The sequence below is a fragment of the Scyliorhinus canicula genome, chromosome 21, assembly GCF_902713615.1.
Source record: "Scyliorhinus canicula chromosome 21, sScyCan1.1, whole genome shotgun sequence".
Taxonomy (NCBI): Eukaryota; Metazoa; Chordata; class Chondrichthyes; order Carcharhiniformes; family Scyliorhinidae; genus Scyliorhinus; species Scyliorhinus canicula.
The window spans coordinates 5,128,606-5,144,912 of NC_052166.1; the positions used below are offsets into that span (position 1 = coordinate 5,128,606).

General features: G+C 62.7%; 1 protein-coding gene across 1 annotated transcript in view; it reads right to left on the minus strand.

Annotated features, from left to right (window-relative positions):
• Nucleotides 1-16,307, minus strand: part of LOC119955903 (OTU domain-containing protein 5-like) — a 59,857-nt gene that overhangs the window by 14,297 nt on the left and 29,253 nt on the right. Inside the window, exon 2 of the mRNA XM_038782561.1 lies at nucleotides 14,584-14,684. Coding sequence (XP_038638489.1) covers nucleotides 14,584-14,684 — 101 coding nt within the window. The remainder of the gene's footprint in view (nucleotides 1-14,583; nucleotides 14,685-16,307) is intronic.

The window sequence follows — 16,307 nt, forward strand, 5'->3', positions numbered from 1 at the left end:
CGCTGATCTCTCTGATTTTGAAGCGGGACAAGGACCCTTTACAGTGCGGGTCGTATAGGCCGATTTCACTTCTCAATGTGGATGCGAAACTGCTGGCAAAGATACTGGCCATGAGGATTGAGGACTGTGTCCCGGGGATTATACACGAGGATCAGACGGGTTTTGTGAAAGGGAGGCAGATGAATACCAACGTACGTAGGCTCCTGAATGTAATTATGATGCCGGCGGTGGAGGGGGAGGTGGAGGTAGTGGTAGCTATGGACGCGGAGAAGGTATTCGATAGGGTGGAGTGGGGGTACCTGTGGGAGGTGTTGAGGAGGTTTGGGTTTGGGGACGGGTTCGTCAGCTGGGTGAGACTGCAAGGCCCCAGTGGCGTGTGTGGCCACGAACAGGAGGTCGGAATATTTCCGGCTATACTGAGGAACGAGGCAGGGGGGTCCTTTATCCCCCGCTCTTTGCGCTGGCGATTGAGCCCCTGGCCATGGCTTTGAGGGAGTCTAGGAACACCGAGTATCGTTGTATGCAGACGATCTCTTATTGTATGTGGCGGACCCGGTGGAGGGAATGCCGGAGGTGTTGAGGATCCTCAGGGAGTTTGGGGATTTCTCCGGGTATAAGCTTAATATGGGGAAGAGTGAGCTGTTCGTGGTGCAGCCGGGAGACGAGGAGAGGGGGATTGGTGAGCTTCCGCTAAAAAGGGCAGAGAGGAGTTTTAGATCCCTGGGGGTTCAGGTGGCGAGAAGCTGGGGGGCCCATGCATAGCTCAACTTAACGAGGCTGGTGGAGCAAATGGAGGAGTTCAAAAGGTGGGATATGCTGCCGCTCTCCCTGGCGGGTAGGGTGCAGCCCATTAAAATGACGGTGCTCCCGAGGTTTCTCTTTTTGTTTCAGTGCCTCCCCATCCTGATCCCCTAAGGCCTTTTTTAAACGGGTTAACAGGAGTATTATGGGCTAAGAAGACCCCGAGTGTGAGAAGGGTGTTTCTGGAGCGGAGCAGAGATGGGGGGAGGGGGCTGGCGTTGCCTAACCTCTGCAGGTATTACTGGGCTGCCAACGTGCCGATGGTACACAAGTGGGTAATGGAGGGGGAGGGGGCGGCATGGAAGAGGTTGGAGATGGCGTCCTGTGTGAGCACGAGCCTGGGGGCGCTGGTGACGGCACCGCAGCCACTCCCTCCGATGAGGTACACTACGAGCCCAGTGGTGCCGGCGACCCTCAAAATCTGGGGGCAGTGGAGACGTCACTGGGGGGAGGTGGGGGCCTCGGTGTGGTCCCCGATACGAGAGAACCATCGGTTTGTCCCGGGGAAAACGGATGGGGGTTTCCGGAGCTGGTACAGGGCGGGTATTAGGAGGATTGGGGACCTGTTCATCGACAGGAAGTTAGCGAGCCTTAGGGAACTGGAGGAGAAATTCGGGCTCCCCCCCGGAAATATATTCAGATATATGCAAGTAAGGGCGTTCGTTAGGGGTCAGGTAGTGGAGTTCCCGCTGCTGCTGGCGTGCAGGGTTCAGGATAGGGTGCTGTCGGGGGTGTGGGTTGGAGAGGGTAGGATTTCGGCAGTTTATCAGGTGATGCAGGAGGAGGAGGAGGCCTCGGTGGAGGAGTGAAAAGGTAAGTGGGAGGAGGACCTAGGGGAGGAGATCGATGAGGGTACGTGGGCAGCGGCCTTGGGAAGAGTAAATTCTTCCTCCTCTTGCGCTAGGCTCAGCCTTATACAATTTATAATTTATGCATATGACTGGGGCAAGGCTGAGCTGGTTCTTTAGGAGCGAGGATAGATGTGCGAAGTGTTCGGGGGGGTCCAGCAAACCATACCCACATGTTCTGGGCATGCCCAGCGTTAGAGGAGTTCTGGAGGGGCGCAGCGAGGACGGTGTCAAGGGTGGTGAACTCCAGGGTTACGCCGGGCTGGGGGCTCGCAATATTTGGGGTGTCGGATGAGCCGGGAGTGCAGGAGGCGAAAGAGGCCGGTATCCTGGCCTTTGCGTCCCTGGTAGCCCGGCGGAGGATTCTGCTTCAGTGGAAGGATGCGAGACCCCCGGGCGGGGAGGCCTGGATTAATGACATGGCAGGGTTTATTAAATTGGAAAAGGTGAAATTTGCCTTAAGGGGATCTGTGCAGGGGTTCTTCAGGCAGTGGCAGCCGTTCCTAGACTTCCTGGCGGAGCGTTAGGAGAGGGTCAGTATCAGCAGCAACCCGGGGGGGGGGGTATGTTCATGTTTGGCTGGAGATTTATTGGTTAACGTTCATTTGTTTATTTATTTTTGTTGTTTCATGTTTTTCTGTAAAGGGGCGGGAGGGGGGGGGTTCTATTTTCCTTTTCGGTTATTTATAATGTAAAAATTTTGAATAAAAATATTGTGACACTCCCCAGGGACCCCCCTGTGAATATTGACACACTCCCCGGGGACCCCCCTGTGAATATTGACACACTCCCCGGGAACCCCCCCTGTGAATATTGACACACTCCCCGGGGACCCCCCTGTGAATATTGACACACTCCCCGGGGGTATCTGTGTAAAGCCTGGTGCACGCCTCATTGAGCAGGGACCAGGGCAGAGATCCTGCTTGGTGAGCCTCTGAACCAACTTCTAAGAATCCATCATCTGCAACCTCGAGTTCCAGAGAAAGAGGAAACCATGGTCAAACGCTCAAGATAAACACATATACGCCACGCACACACCAGGCACACGCACACAAAAGCACGCACACGCACACACGAGACACCGCACACACACCTGCGGGGAGAGGGGGGAAGCCGAGGGGGGAGGGGGGAAGCCGGGGGGAGGGGGGAAGCCGGGGGGGAGGGGGGAAGCCGGGGGGGGGAGGGGGGAAGCCGGGGGGGGGGGGGGGGAAGCCGGGGGGGAGGGGGGAAGCCGGGGGGGGAGGGGGGAAGCCGGGGGGGAGGGGGGAAGCCGGGGGGGGAGGGGGGAAGCCGGGGGGGAGGGGGGAAGCCGGGGGGGGAGGGGGGAAGCCGGGGGGGGGGAGGGGGGAAGCCGGGGGGGGGGAGGGGGGAAGCCGGGGGGAGGGGGGAAGCCGGGGGGAAGGGGGGAAGCCGGGGGGGAGGGGGGAAGCCGGGGGGGGAGGGGGGAAGCCGGGGGGGAGGGGGGAAGCCGGGGGGGAGGGGGAAGCCGGGGGGAGGGGGGAAGCCGGGGGGAGGGGGGAAGCTGAGGGGAGGGGGGAAGCTGAGGGGAGGGGGAAGCTGGGGAGAGGTGGAGTGGGGGGGGGGGGGGGGGGGGGGTAGCGAACGAGAACTATCCAATAACCATTGAAAGAGAGACTAGGAGACCACGACTGTCCATCTCCTTGTTCAGTTTAGCAACCACCCAGCCACAAATAAGCAGGGCACTCCGGCGTGGGATTGACGGTGGTTTCAGATAGCACCTCACCTCCAGCAGCTTGCCCAGGTGGGTGCAAAGGGGCAGGACTCTTGCATGCAAATGAGGCCGCGTTTGGCTTGGGTTCCAGCAAGCCATGTGACTTCCCGCCAGAGCCGGCTGTTTTTACCAATGTATTTCAAAGAATTTCTGACCACATCCTCGTTCCCTGCCCCACCCACTGTTAACCCCTCGTTGGCCTTTGTCACAACGCACTAATATAATGTTGTTTCTGGCACCTTGACCACGCGCAGCCTTACAAACTTGTTTTATAAACACTGGGTTTCTACCAGCTCAATGGAAAGCTATGACATGCACCTCACATAAGTCACACATGGTCTGACCCTGAGGAACCTCAGGGGATCTGAGGGACATGCGACCAAAACATTGTCTAAGAGATAGGTTTTTAAGAAGTGTATTGACAAACTGAGAGATGGGGAAAAGCTGGGGGGGGGGGGCTGCAGGAGGTTACAGAGAGGAGTGTTGAGGGGCTGGAGGAGGTTATAGTGATAGGGAGGGTTGTAGGGCTGGAGGAGGTTACAGAGATAGGGAGGGTTGTAGGGGCTGGAGGAGGTTACAGAGATCGGGAGGGTTGAGGGGCTGGAGGAGGTTACAGAGATAGGGAGGGTTGTAGGGGCTGGAGGAGGTTACAGAGATAGGGAGGGTTGAGGGGCTGGAGGAGGTTACAGAGATAGGGAGGGTTGTAGGGGCTGGAGGAGGTTACAGAGATAGGGAGGGTTGCAGGGGCTTGAGGAGGTTACAGAGATCGGGAGGGTTGAGGGGCTGGAGGACATGAGGGGGTGGGCTGGAGGACATGAGGGGGTGGGCTGGAGGACATGAGGGAGGTGGGCGGGAGCCTGTGGGCATCTATCATTAACAGGGCCACACCCGCCATTACTTTAATGGCTGCTGGTCTCTCTTGGTGGAATGGTTGAGAGATGCAGGAAAGGTTTGGTGGGGTTGGATGGGGGGTTGGGAGGTCCACGGAGCTGCACCCAGGCGGCACAAGAGAGGCCAGATATCTGGGTTTGTGAGGGCCTCTAGCCTCTGCCATGTTTACCACCACCACCACCGACCTAGCCCCACGCCACTTACTACTCCCGCCTTGTGCGTGTGCCAGGCGCTAGGGATTCGGCTGGTGCGGGAGATCCCTGGCCCGCAGGTTTCCTCAGATCCTCTGCCCGCACCAGCGGTAAGGAAAACCAAATTACACTTCCAGCAAAGCCAGGTGCCAGACACAAACAGAAGCATCTGCCGCAACTTGGGTATAGCTGGCAGCATCCGTCACAGAGGCCGGCACCCCGCTGAAGGGTACCCCTCTGCCCCGGGACGCAGGGCACCCCTCTGCCCCCGGGACGCAGGGCACCCTCTGCACCCGGGACGCAGGGCACCCTCTGCACCCGGGACGCAGGGCACCCTCTGCACCCGGGACGCAGGGCACCCTCTGCCCCCGGGACGCAGGGCACCCTCTGCCCCCGGGACGCAGGGCACCCTCTGCCCCCGGGACGCAGGGCACCCTCTGCCCCCGGGACGCAGGGCTCCCTCTGCCCCCGGGACGCAGGGCTCCCTCTGCCCCCGGGACGCAGGGCACCCTCTGCCCCCGGGACGCAGGGCACCCTCTGCCCCCGGGACGCAGGGCACCCTCTGCCCCCGGGACGCAGGGCAGCCTCTGCCCCCGGGACGCAGGGCACCCTCTGCCCCCGGGACGCAGGGCACCCTCTGCCCCCGGGACGCAGGGCACCCTCTGCCCCCGGGACGCAGGGCACCCTCTGCCCCCGGGACGCAGGGCACCCTCTGCCCCCGGGACGCAGGGCACCCTCTGCCCCCGGGACGCAGGGCACCCTCTGCCCCCGGGACGCAGGGCACCCTCTGCCCCCGGGACGCAGGGCACCCTCTGCCCCCGGGACGCAGGGCACCCTCTGCCCCCGGGACGCAGGGCACCCTCTGCCCCCGGGACGCAGGGCACCCTCTGCCCCCGGGACGCAGGGCACCCTCTGCCCCCGGGACGCAGGGCACCCTCTGCCCCCGGGACGCAGGGCACCCTCTGCCCCGGGACGCAGGGCACCCTCTGCCCCCGGGACGCAGGGCACCCTCTGCCCCCGGGACGCAGGGCACCCTCTGCCCCCGGGACGCAGGGCACCCTCTGCCCCCGGGACGCAGGGCACCCTCTGCCCCCGGGACGCAGGGCACCCTCTGCCCCCGGGACGCAGGGCACCCTCTGCCCCCGGGACGCAGGGCACCCTCTGCCCCCGGGACGCAGGGCACCCTCTGCCCCCGGGACGCAGGGCACCCTCTGCCCCCGGGACGCAGGGCACCCTCTGCCCCCGGGACGCAGGGCACCCTCTGCCCCCGGGACGCAGGGCACCCTCTGCCCCCGGGACGCAGGGCACCCTCTGCCCCCGGGACGCAGGGCACCCTCTGCCCCCGGGACGCAGGGCACCCTCTGCCCCCGGGACGCAGGGCACCCTCTGCCCCCGGGACGCAGGGCACCCTCTGCCCCCGGACGCAGGGCACCCTCTGCCCCCGGGACGCAGGGCACCCTCTGCCCCCGGGACGCAGGGCACCCTCTGCCCCCGGGACGCAGGGCACCCTCTGCCCCCGGGACGCAGGGCACCCTCTGCCCCCGGGACGCAGGGCACCCTCTGCCCCCGGGACGCAGGGCACCCTCTGCCCCCGGGACGCAGGGCACCCTCTGCCCCCGGGACGCAGGGCACCCTCTGCCCCCGGGACGCAGGGCACCCTCTGCCCCCGGGACGCAGGGCACCCTCTGCCCCCGGGACGCAGGGCACCCTCTGCCCCCGGGACGCAGGGCACCCTCTGCCCCCGGGACGCAGGGCACCCTCTGCCCCCGGGACGCAGGATACTCTTTGCCCTGGCCATAGGGTGTTCCCTGCCTCGCACCGCAGGGCACCCTCTACTGCGTGCCGCAGGGCACCCTCTGCTGCGTGCCGCAGGGTGACCCCTGTCCCGGGCCGCAGGGTGACCCCTGTCCCGGGCCGCAGGGTGACCCCTGTCCCGGACCGCAGGATGACCCCTGTCCCGGGCCGCAGAGTACCTACCCTCTGCCCCGTGCCGATCAGGAGTGGGTGGGAAGGTATGGGGACAACAAAGAGGGGAAACGTGGGTCTCTCCAGCGCTTTCTCCCACCTCAGGACATCCCGAAGAGTGTGACAGTCAACAGGGGAATTTCTTTTAAAATTGCACTCAAGATGTCAAAACATTGGAAACCAGGGTCCCAGGTTCGATTCCGGCTTGGGTCACTGTCTGTGCGGAGTCTGCACATCCTCCCCGTGTCTGCGTGGGCTGCCTCCGGATGCTCCGGTTTCCTCCCACAGTCCAAAGATGTGCAGGTTAGTTGGATTGGCCGGGATAAATTGCCCTTCGTGACCAAAACATTAAGCTGGATTATTTGGTTACGGGGGTAGGGTGGAGGCGTTGGGCTTAAGTGGGTCGGTGCACACTCGATGGGCCGAATGGCCTCCTTCTGCACTGTAAATTCTGTGTTCTGTGTATGAAAGCTGGGCAAGGCAGGCAGCCACAGTGACGGGTGAATGCCAAATCGTCAGAGCTGGCTCTCCCTCGGCCCTCCGGCTCTCCCTCGGCCCTCCGGCTCTCCCTCGGCCCTCCGGCTCTCCCTCGGCCCGCCGGCGGCTCTCCCTCGGCCCGCTGGCTCTCCCTCGGCCCGCCGGCTCTCCCTCGGCCCGCCGGCTCTCCCTCGGCCCTCCGGCTCTCCCTCGGCCCGCCGGCTCTCCCTCGGCCCGCCGGCTCTCCCTCGGCCCGCCGGCTCTCCCTCGGCCCGCCGGCTCTCCCTCGGCCCTCCGGCGGCTCTCCCTCGGCCCGCCGGCTCTCCCTCGGCCCGCTGGCTCTCCCTCGGCCCACCGGCGGCTCTCCCTCGGCCCTCCGGCGGCTCTCCCTCGGCCCTCCGCCGGCTCTCCTTGGCCCGCCGGCTCTCCCTCGGCCCACCGGCGGTTCTCCCTCGACCCGCCGGCTCTCCCTCGGCCCACCGGCGGCTCTCCCTCGGCCCTCCGCCGGCTCTCCCTCGGCCCACCGGCTCTCCCTCGGCCCGCCGGCTCTCCCTCGGCCCGCTGGCTCTCCCTCGGCCCGCTGGCTCTCCCTCGGCCCGCTGGCTCTCCCTCGGCCCTCCGCCGGCTCTCCCTCGGCCCTCCGCCGGCTCTCCCTCGGCCCTCCGCCGGCTCTCCCTCGGCCCGCCGGCTCTCCCTCGGCCCTCCGCTGGCTCTCCCTCGGCCCGCCGCCGGCTCTCCCTCGGCCCGCCGGCTCTCCCTCGGCCCGCCGGCTCTCCCTCGGCCCGCCGGCTCTCCCTCGGCCCGCCGGCTCTCCCTCGGCCCGCCGGCTCTCCCTCGGCCCGCCGGCTCTCCCTCGGCCCGCTGGCTCTCCCTCGGCCCGCTGGCTCTCCCTCGGCCCTCCGGCTCTCCCTCGGCCCGCTGGCTCTCCCTCGGCCCGCCGGCTCTCCCTCGGCCCTCCGCCGGCTCTCCCTCGGCCCGCCGGCTCTCCCTCGGCCCGCCGGCTCTCCCTCGGCCCGCCGGCTCTCCCTCGGCCCGCCGGCTCTCCCTCGGCCCGCCGGCTCTCCCTCGGCCCGCCGGCTCTCCCTCGGCCTGCCGGCGGCTCTCCCTCGGCCCTCCGGCGGCTCTCCCTCGGCCCGCCGGCTCTCCCTCAGCCCGCCGGCTGTCCCTCGGCCCTCCGGCGGCTCTCCCTCGGCCCGCCGGCTCTCCCTCGGCCCACCGGCAGTGCAGCGCCCCCACAGCCTGGCCCTCCGACAGCCCCACGCGCTGACTCAGAGCTTGTGGCGTCACATGCACCATGTTCAAAGGCCTTCATGTCTACCTCAAGTCATACAACAACAGAAAAGGTCAAAGTAACAGTGCTGAATAACAACCCCATATATGGAACATCTCAATGTAAAGTTGCCCAGTCACTCGTTCTCCAGAGAATGAGTCACTCACAGGAACATTCAAAACAATAGGTTGGCTGCTAACTGTCACTCTTTCGAAGGTCACCCATTAGCTGCAACGGGACCATGATATGGAAAAGGGGTTTCTCCTGGGCAGAGAGCAGCCTGATTTCCTTCGTCTCCCTGCTGCCCATCCGGTACTGGTTGCCAGGACCAGGTCTTCCTGCCGCCCGCGCTCAGCACAGTGCGATCCCCCACTGGCTCCAAGCAATCAAATCGGTCCAATGGCTGGTCAGCCGCGGACAGCAATTTAATCCCCCCCTGCCCCAGGTGGGATCCTGCTGTGCCCAGGCCAGAGCTGCGGAGGAAGATCAGGGCCTGCTTCTCCCATAGATTGCTGCATCATCGCCTGGCAGAGCCGCGCGGCCCCGCCCGCAGCAAGCTCCACTTGGCGGTGGGGCGAGATATGACTCGGCATTATCTGCAGTCACAGCGTTCGCCCCCCACCCCCCCTCTCCCAGGACGCGAGGTCAGGAGATGAGCAGGTTATCGAGGCCCACGGCCTGGCTATACGGAGCTGGGTGGGAACAGTCCCTCTGGGCCACTGATAAGGTATCGCAGGGTGGCAGGATGGACTTCCGTGCAGCAGATTGCAACTTGCTGAGTCAGGCAGTGTGAGGGGAGTGGGGGGGGGGGGGGGGGGGGGGGGGGACGGCAACAAGGTGGCTGTGTCATCCTGTGCAACCAAAACGCTGAGTCACAGGGCGCTGCAAAGTTCACAGCAAGGAGCCCGAGGGAAGCCCAGGGGCTGAGGGTTCACAACGAGGAGGCTGAGCGTAGGCCACGGGGTGATGGTGAATAGTGAGGGGGCTGAGGGTTCATAGGGAGGTCACCGCGAGGCAACAGCCCCAACAACCCTCCCTGTCCCTGTAACGTCCTCCAGGCCCGACAACCCTCACTATCTCTGTAACCTCCTCCAGCCCCTACAACCCTCCCTATCTCTGTAACCTCCTCCACCCCCTACAACCCTCACTATCTCTGTAACTCCTCCAGCCCCTACAACCCTCCCTATCGCTGTAACCTCCTCCAGCCCCTACAACCCTCCCTATCTCTGTAACCTCCTCCAGCCCCTACAACCCTCCCTATCTCTGTAACCTCCTCCAGCCCCTACAACCCTCCCTATCTCTGTAACCTCCTCCAGCCCCTACAACCCTCCCTATCTCTGTAACCTCCTCCAGCCCCTACAACCCTCCCTATCTCTGTAACCTCCTCCAGCCCCTACAACCCTCCCTAGCTGTAACCTCCTCCAGCCCCTACAGTACTCCCTATCTCAGTAACCTCCTCCAGCCCCTACAACCCTCCCTATCTCTGTAACCTCCTCCAGCCCCTACAACCCTCCCTATCTCTGTAACCTCCTCCAGCCCCTACAACCTTCCCTATCTCTGTAACCTCCTCCAGCCCCTACAACCCTCCCTATCTCTGTAACCTCCTCCAGCCCCTACAACCCTCCCTATCTCTGTAACCTCCTCCAGCCCCTACAACCCTCCCTATCTCTGTAACCTCCTCCAGCCCCTACAACCCTCCGTATCTCTGTAACCTCCTCCAGCCCCTACAACCCTCCCTATCTCTGTAACCTCCTCCAGCCTCTACAACCCTCCCTATCTCTGTAACCTCCTCCAGCCCGGTAGCATAGTGGTTAGCACTGTTGCTTCACAGCTCCAGGGTCCCAGGTTCGAATCCCGGCTTGGGTCGCTGTCTGTGTGGAGTCTGCACGTTCTCCCTGTGTGTGCGTGGGTTTCGTCCGGGTGCTCCGGTTTCCTCCCACAGTCCAAAGATGTGCAGGTTAGGTGAATTGGCCATGCTAAATTGCCCTCAGGGTCCAAATTGCCCTTAGTGTTAGGTGGGGTTACTGGGTTCTGGGGATAGGGTGGAGGTATGGGCTTGGGTGGGGTGCTCTTTCCAAGAGCCGGTGCAGACTCGATGGGCTGAATGGCCACTGTAAATTCTATGTAATGAAACCCTCCCTATCTCTGTAACCTCCTCCCTATCTCTGTAACATCCTCCAGCCCCTACAACCCTCCCTATCTCTGTAACCTCCTCCAGCCCATACCACCCTCCCTATCTCTGTAACCTCCTCCAATCCCCTATACTCCACCCCATTTCTGTAATCTTCTCTAACAGATGATCAGTGCTGAGGGAGCACCACATTGTAGGAGGGTCAGTTCTGAGGGAGTGCTGCATTGTTGGAGGGTCAGTGCTGAGGGAGCTCCACATTGTGGGAGGGTCAGTGCTGAGGGAGCGCCGCATTGTAGGAGGGTCAGTGCTGAGGGAGCGCCGCACTGTCGGATGGTCAGTGCTGAGGGAGCGCCGCACAGTCGGAGGGTCAGTGCTGAGGGAGCGCCGAACTGTCGGAGGGTCAGTGCTGAGAGAGCTCCGCACTGTCAGAGGGTCAGTGTTGAGGGAACGGCGCACAGTCGGAGGGTCACTGCTGAGGGAGCGCCGAACTGTCGGAGGGTCAGTGCTGAGACCTCCGCACTGCCAGAGGGTCAGTGCTGAGGGAGCGCCGCACAGTCGGAGGGTCAGTGCTGAGACCTCCGCACTGTCAGAGGGTCAGTGCTGAGGGAGCGCCGCACTGTCGGAGGGTCAGTACTGAGGGAGTGCTGCACTGTCAGAGGGTCAGTGCTGATGGAGCACCGCATTGTAGGAGGGTCAGTGCTGAGGGAGCACCGCACTGTCGGATGGTCAGTGCTGAGGGAGCGCCACACTGTCAGAGAGTCAGTGCTGAGGGAGCATCACATTGTCAGAGGGTCAGTGCTGCTGGAGCTCCGCACGGGCGGAGGGGTCAGTGCTGATGGAGTGCCGCAGGGGCGGAGGATCAGTATTGAGGGAGCGCAGCACTGTCGGAGGGTCAGTGCTGAGGGAGCGCCGTACTGTCGGAGGGTCAGTACTGAGGGAGCGCCGCACTGTCGGAGGGTCAGTACTGAGGGAGCGCCGCACTGTGGGAGGGTCAGTACTGAGGGAGCGCCGCACTGTCAGAGGGTCAGTACTGAGGGAGCGCCGCACTGTCGGAGGGTCAGTGCTGAGGGAGCGCCGCACTGTCGGAGGGTCAGTGCTGAGGGAGCGCCGCACTGTCGGAGGGTCAGTGCTGAGGGAGCGCCGCACTGTCGGAGGGTCAGTGCTGAGGGAGCGCCGCACTGTCGGAGGGTCAGTACTGAGGGAGCGCCGCACTGTCGGAGGGTCAGTGCTGAGGGAGCACTGCACTGTCAGAGGGTCAGTGTTGCTATCCTCCACAGTGGATGTGAACCAGAAACCGTGGTTTGCAGCAGTTGCCGGTAAACAGCTCGGGGACGCAGCTGCCTCTCCGACCAAGGATGTGCGGTGGTTTTACTTCGAAAGATTAACCACAGCCTCAAACCTGCTCAATTTCCTGAAATATCGCCGCACACTCCCCTTCCCCTGCGACACTGTTTTACTTTACTTCACGGCAGTGTGAGAGTTGGAGGCTGCTTATGGCTTAACCCTTCGTTGTGAGTTAGCTGATATCCATGTATGCAGAGACAGACACATATGTAGCAGGACAGACACCATCTCTTCCAAAGTGCCTCGTTGCCAATGAAGGAGTTATCTTTCTCAACCGTGATCACGGTTGTGAGTGTTGGAAAGCCTGGCAGTCAAATAGTGCAGAGCAAGATCCCACTAACAAACACAGTAATGGTTCTCAAAGTTGTTAGTCGAGATACTTGACCATTGTTGGTTTCTGGGTCCTGCGCCTGTGGGGCGCTGACTGAAACACGTATCTCACGGGTGAGAGTGTGAATAATGAGTGTGCCGTGAACAGCACACTGGCTAGCGGGAACCAACACTTGCAGCAGCGCTTGCTTTCTGACCACAAGCATCCTGGCTCGACGGACCACCACAATTCAACCGTCCGGTTATGTTACTGACACACACACACACTTCTGGTAAAGAGAGAGAGAGAAAGATACCCTTCTCATAATCGCTTTGCTGTCTATAAATAAACCTACATCACTCGACAGAAGTCCCAGGTCTTTAGCATCACCGTAACCTTTCTACATTTACCCGATGGAGGCTTCATTGGGTTACGTAGAAGGAACCACAGGCCATTCAGCCCCTCGGGCCCTGCTACCCCTCCCCACATGAGGCGGGGAAACATTCTCTCAGCACGCACCCTGTCAAACACCCCCCCACCCCCACTCAGAATCCGATATGTTTCAATAAGGTCACCTCTCATTCAAAGCTCCGACAGAGACAAGGCCCCGATCTGCTCAACCCTTTCCTCATCAGAAAAACCCCCCTTCTTCCCCGGAATTGGCTGCAGTGAACCTTTTCTGAAAGGCCTCCATCGCGAGTATTTCACTCCAGGGATAGCGAGTGGTACTCTGGATGTGGAAACGCCAACGGGAGGGAGCGTGACCAAGGGGAGGGGGCGGAGACACGGAAGGAGAGTGACTGATGGCTGGGCAGGAAGGGAGCGCGTTCAAAAGGTGGGGGTGGGGGGGGGGGGAGGGGGGTGGCGTGCCTGAGGGGTTCACGACGAGCATGCCAAAGAGAAGAGGGAGGGAGCGTGCCCGAGGGCGGGAGGGAGGGAGAGTGCCTGAGGGAGAGAGGGAGCGTTCCTGAGGGAGGGAGGGAGGGAGGGAGCGTTCCCGAGGGCGGGAGGGAGCGTTCCCGAGGGCGGGAGGGAGCGTTCCCGAGGGCGGGAGGGAGCGTTCCCGAGGGCGGGAGGGAGCGTTCCCGAGGGCGGGAGGGAGCGTTCCCGAGGGCGGGAGGGAGCGTTCCCGAGGGCGGGAGGGAGCGTTCCCGAGGGCGGGAGGGAGCGTTCCCGAGGGCGGGAGGGAGCGTTCCGAGGGCGGGAGGGAGCGTTCCCGAGGGCGGGAGGGAGCGTTCCCGATGGGCGGGAGGGAGCGTTCCCGAGGGGGGAGGGAGCGTTCCCGAGGGCGGGAGGGAGCGTACCCGAGGGCGGGAGGGAGCGTTCCCGAGGGCGGGAGGGAGCGTTCCCGAGGGCGGGAGGGAGCGTTCCCGAGGGAGGGAGGGAGGGAGCGTGCCCGAGGGAGGGAGCGTGCCCAAGGGCGGGAGGGAGGGAGCGTGCCCGAGGGCGGGAGGGAGGGAGCGTGCCCGAGGGAGGGAGGGAGGGAGCGTGCCCGAGGGAGGGAGAGAGGGAGCGTGCCCGAGGGAGGGAGAGAGGGAGTGTGTCAGTGAGGAGAGGGAGGGAGAGAGGGAGCGTGCCCGAGGGAGGGAGGGAGGGAGCGTGCCCGAGGGAGGGAGAGAGGGAGCGTGCCCGAGGGAGGGAGAGAGGGAGCGTGCCCGAGGGAGGGAGAGAGGGAGCGTGCCCGAGGGAGGGAGAGAGGGAGCGTGCCCGAGGGAGGGAGAGAGGGAGCGTGTCAGTGAGGAGAGGGAGAGAGGGAGCGTGCCCGAGGGAGGGAGAGAGGGAGCGTGCCCGAGGGAGGGAGAGAGGGAGCGTTCCCGAGGGAGGGAGAGAGGGAGCGTTCCCGAGGGAGGGAGAGAGGGAGCGTTCCCGAGGGAGGGAGAGAGGGAGCGTTCCCGAGGGAGGGAGAGAGGGAGCGTTCCCGAGGGAGGGAGAGAGGGAGCGTTCCCGAGGGAGGGAGCGAGTGTTCCCGAGGGAGGGAGGGAGCGTTCCCGAGGGAGGGAGGGAGCGTGCCCGAGGGCGGGAGGGAGAGCGCGTTCCCGAGGGCGGGAGGGAGAGCGCGTTCCCGAGGGCGGGAGAGAGGGAGCGTACCCGAGGGCGAGAGGGAGGGAGCGTTCCCGAGGGAGGGAGAGAGCGTGCCCGAGGGCAGGAGGGAGGGAGCGTTCCCGAGGGCAGGAGCGGGAGAATTTCCGAGGAAGGGAGAGAGGGATCGTTCCCGAGGGCGGGAAGGATGGAGCGTTCCCGAGGGCGGTAGAGAGGGAGCGTTCCCGAGGGAGGGAGGGAGGGAGAGAGCGTGCCTGAGGGCGGGAGAGAGGGAGCGTTCCCGAGGGAGAGAGGGAGCATTCCCGAGGGAGAGAGGGAGGGATGGAGCGTTCTAGAGGGCGGGAGAGAGGGAGCGTTCCCGAGGGAGGGAGCGTACCCGAGGGAGGGAGCGTTCCCGAGGGCGGGAGATGGGTGTGGTGGGTGAGGCAGAAACAGAGGGAGCAAAAAGAAGAAAGGATGCCTTTCCAAGAGAGAGAGAGGGAGGGAGATATTTGAGTGTGGCGAGGGGCTCGGCGTTGTGAACAGGGTGCTGACCCAGAAACGGCACCACGGTGGGGTGGGGGAAGAGTGTGGCAGGGCAGACGTGAACTCACCGACCGCTCGGAAAAGGCAGGCTCCATCCTCCTTCATCTTCTTGATGACAAAACCTTTTTTCTCACTGAGGGCCTTCTCGAACCAGTGCTCCTGCTGCAGAGGAAGTGAGGGGGGAGGGAGGGAGGGAGGGAAGGAGATGGCGGGGGGGGGGGGGGGGGAGAAAGAGAGGGATGGGGAGGTAGACAGATCAGTCACTCTGTAACAAGGCAGCAAGTCCACTTCAGACAGATAACCGGCCGCTCATTCTGTAGCCGGCGTACTGACTGGACGGCACATTTCACATCACAATGGCTGCCTGCGGTCACATTTGCCTCATGCTGTCAGATTTCACCCCCTGCTATAAATCTGTGTCCCCCCCCCCCCCCCCCCCTCTGGCTGCTGACCCTCTGGCCACTGGGGTCCCTCCGATTGAGGCCCTCATGCCCGGTGGGCACCGCGGGGAAGTAGGGTGCTTCATCGACCCCTTGAATCACATTCTGCTGTTTTAACTTTGCTTTGAGATCCTGTGCACTGATGCAGCACACCGATTATCAGCTGCATTTTATTATTTATCCCACAGTTTGCTGATTTGAGTTGATTTGGTGAAGGATGCGAAGCTCTCCACCTCACCTTGCTACTGTTGGCAGCACTGCCTGGCAGCTAGCCTGCAGCACCCTCTGGTGGCCAGGCACCTCTTGTGCACCCACTCAAACTGGGGCCCTTGCCTTCGAAAATCAAATTGCTCAACTCGCAGTGACCCGAGCCTCGCGGGAGGCTGGAGAGAGCGGAGCATCGGAGGGAGCAGTCGCTCCGATAGTGGATTGATTCAATTCTGCCTGGACAAGTGCAGCTCCAACAACACTCGGGAAGTTCAACATCCAGGACAAAGCCACTCGATCGACACTGTCACCGGGTCAGAATCCTGGAACTCGCTCCCTAACAGCACTGTGGGTGTACCTACACCACACGGAGACTGCTGCGGGTTCAAGATGGAGGCTCACCCACCACCTTCTCGAGGGGCAATTAGGGGTGGTCAATAAATGCCGGGCCCGGCCAGCAATGGCCACACCCAGTAAAAGAATAAATGGTAAGGTGCCTCATAGATTATCATAGAATTTACCGTGCAGAAGGAGGCTATTCGGCCCATCGAGTCTGCACCGGCTCATAGAAAGAGCACCCTACTCAAGCCCACGTATCTACCCTATTCTGTAACCCAGTAACCTCCACTTGACCTTTTTTGGTCACTAAGGGCAATTTAGCACGGCCAATCCACCTAACCCGCACATTTTTGGACTGTGGGAGGAAACCGGAGCACCCGGAGGAAACCCATGCAGACACGGGGAGAACATGCAGACTCCGCACAGACAGTGACCCGAGCTGGGAATCAAACCTGGGACCCTGGAGCTGTGAAGTAACTGTACTAACCACTGTGCTACCGTGTTGCCCTGGGTCAGTGCTGGTGGATCAGCTATTCACAGTCCACATCACTGACATTGGTGGTGAGGGTGCGGGGGGTGCAAAGGGTCTGAACTGACTTGACAGTGTGGTGACGAGGGACTTTTCACAGTAACTTCATTGCAGTGTTAATGTAAGCCTACTTGTGACAATAATAAAGATTATTATTAGTAGAGTGTACACATATAATATACCCCCTGATTTACATTTCATATACAATATATACCTCCTGGATTAATTGCACGTTACATATACCCCCCTGTATCAGAGCACATATAC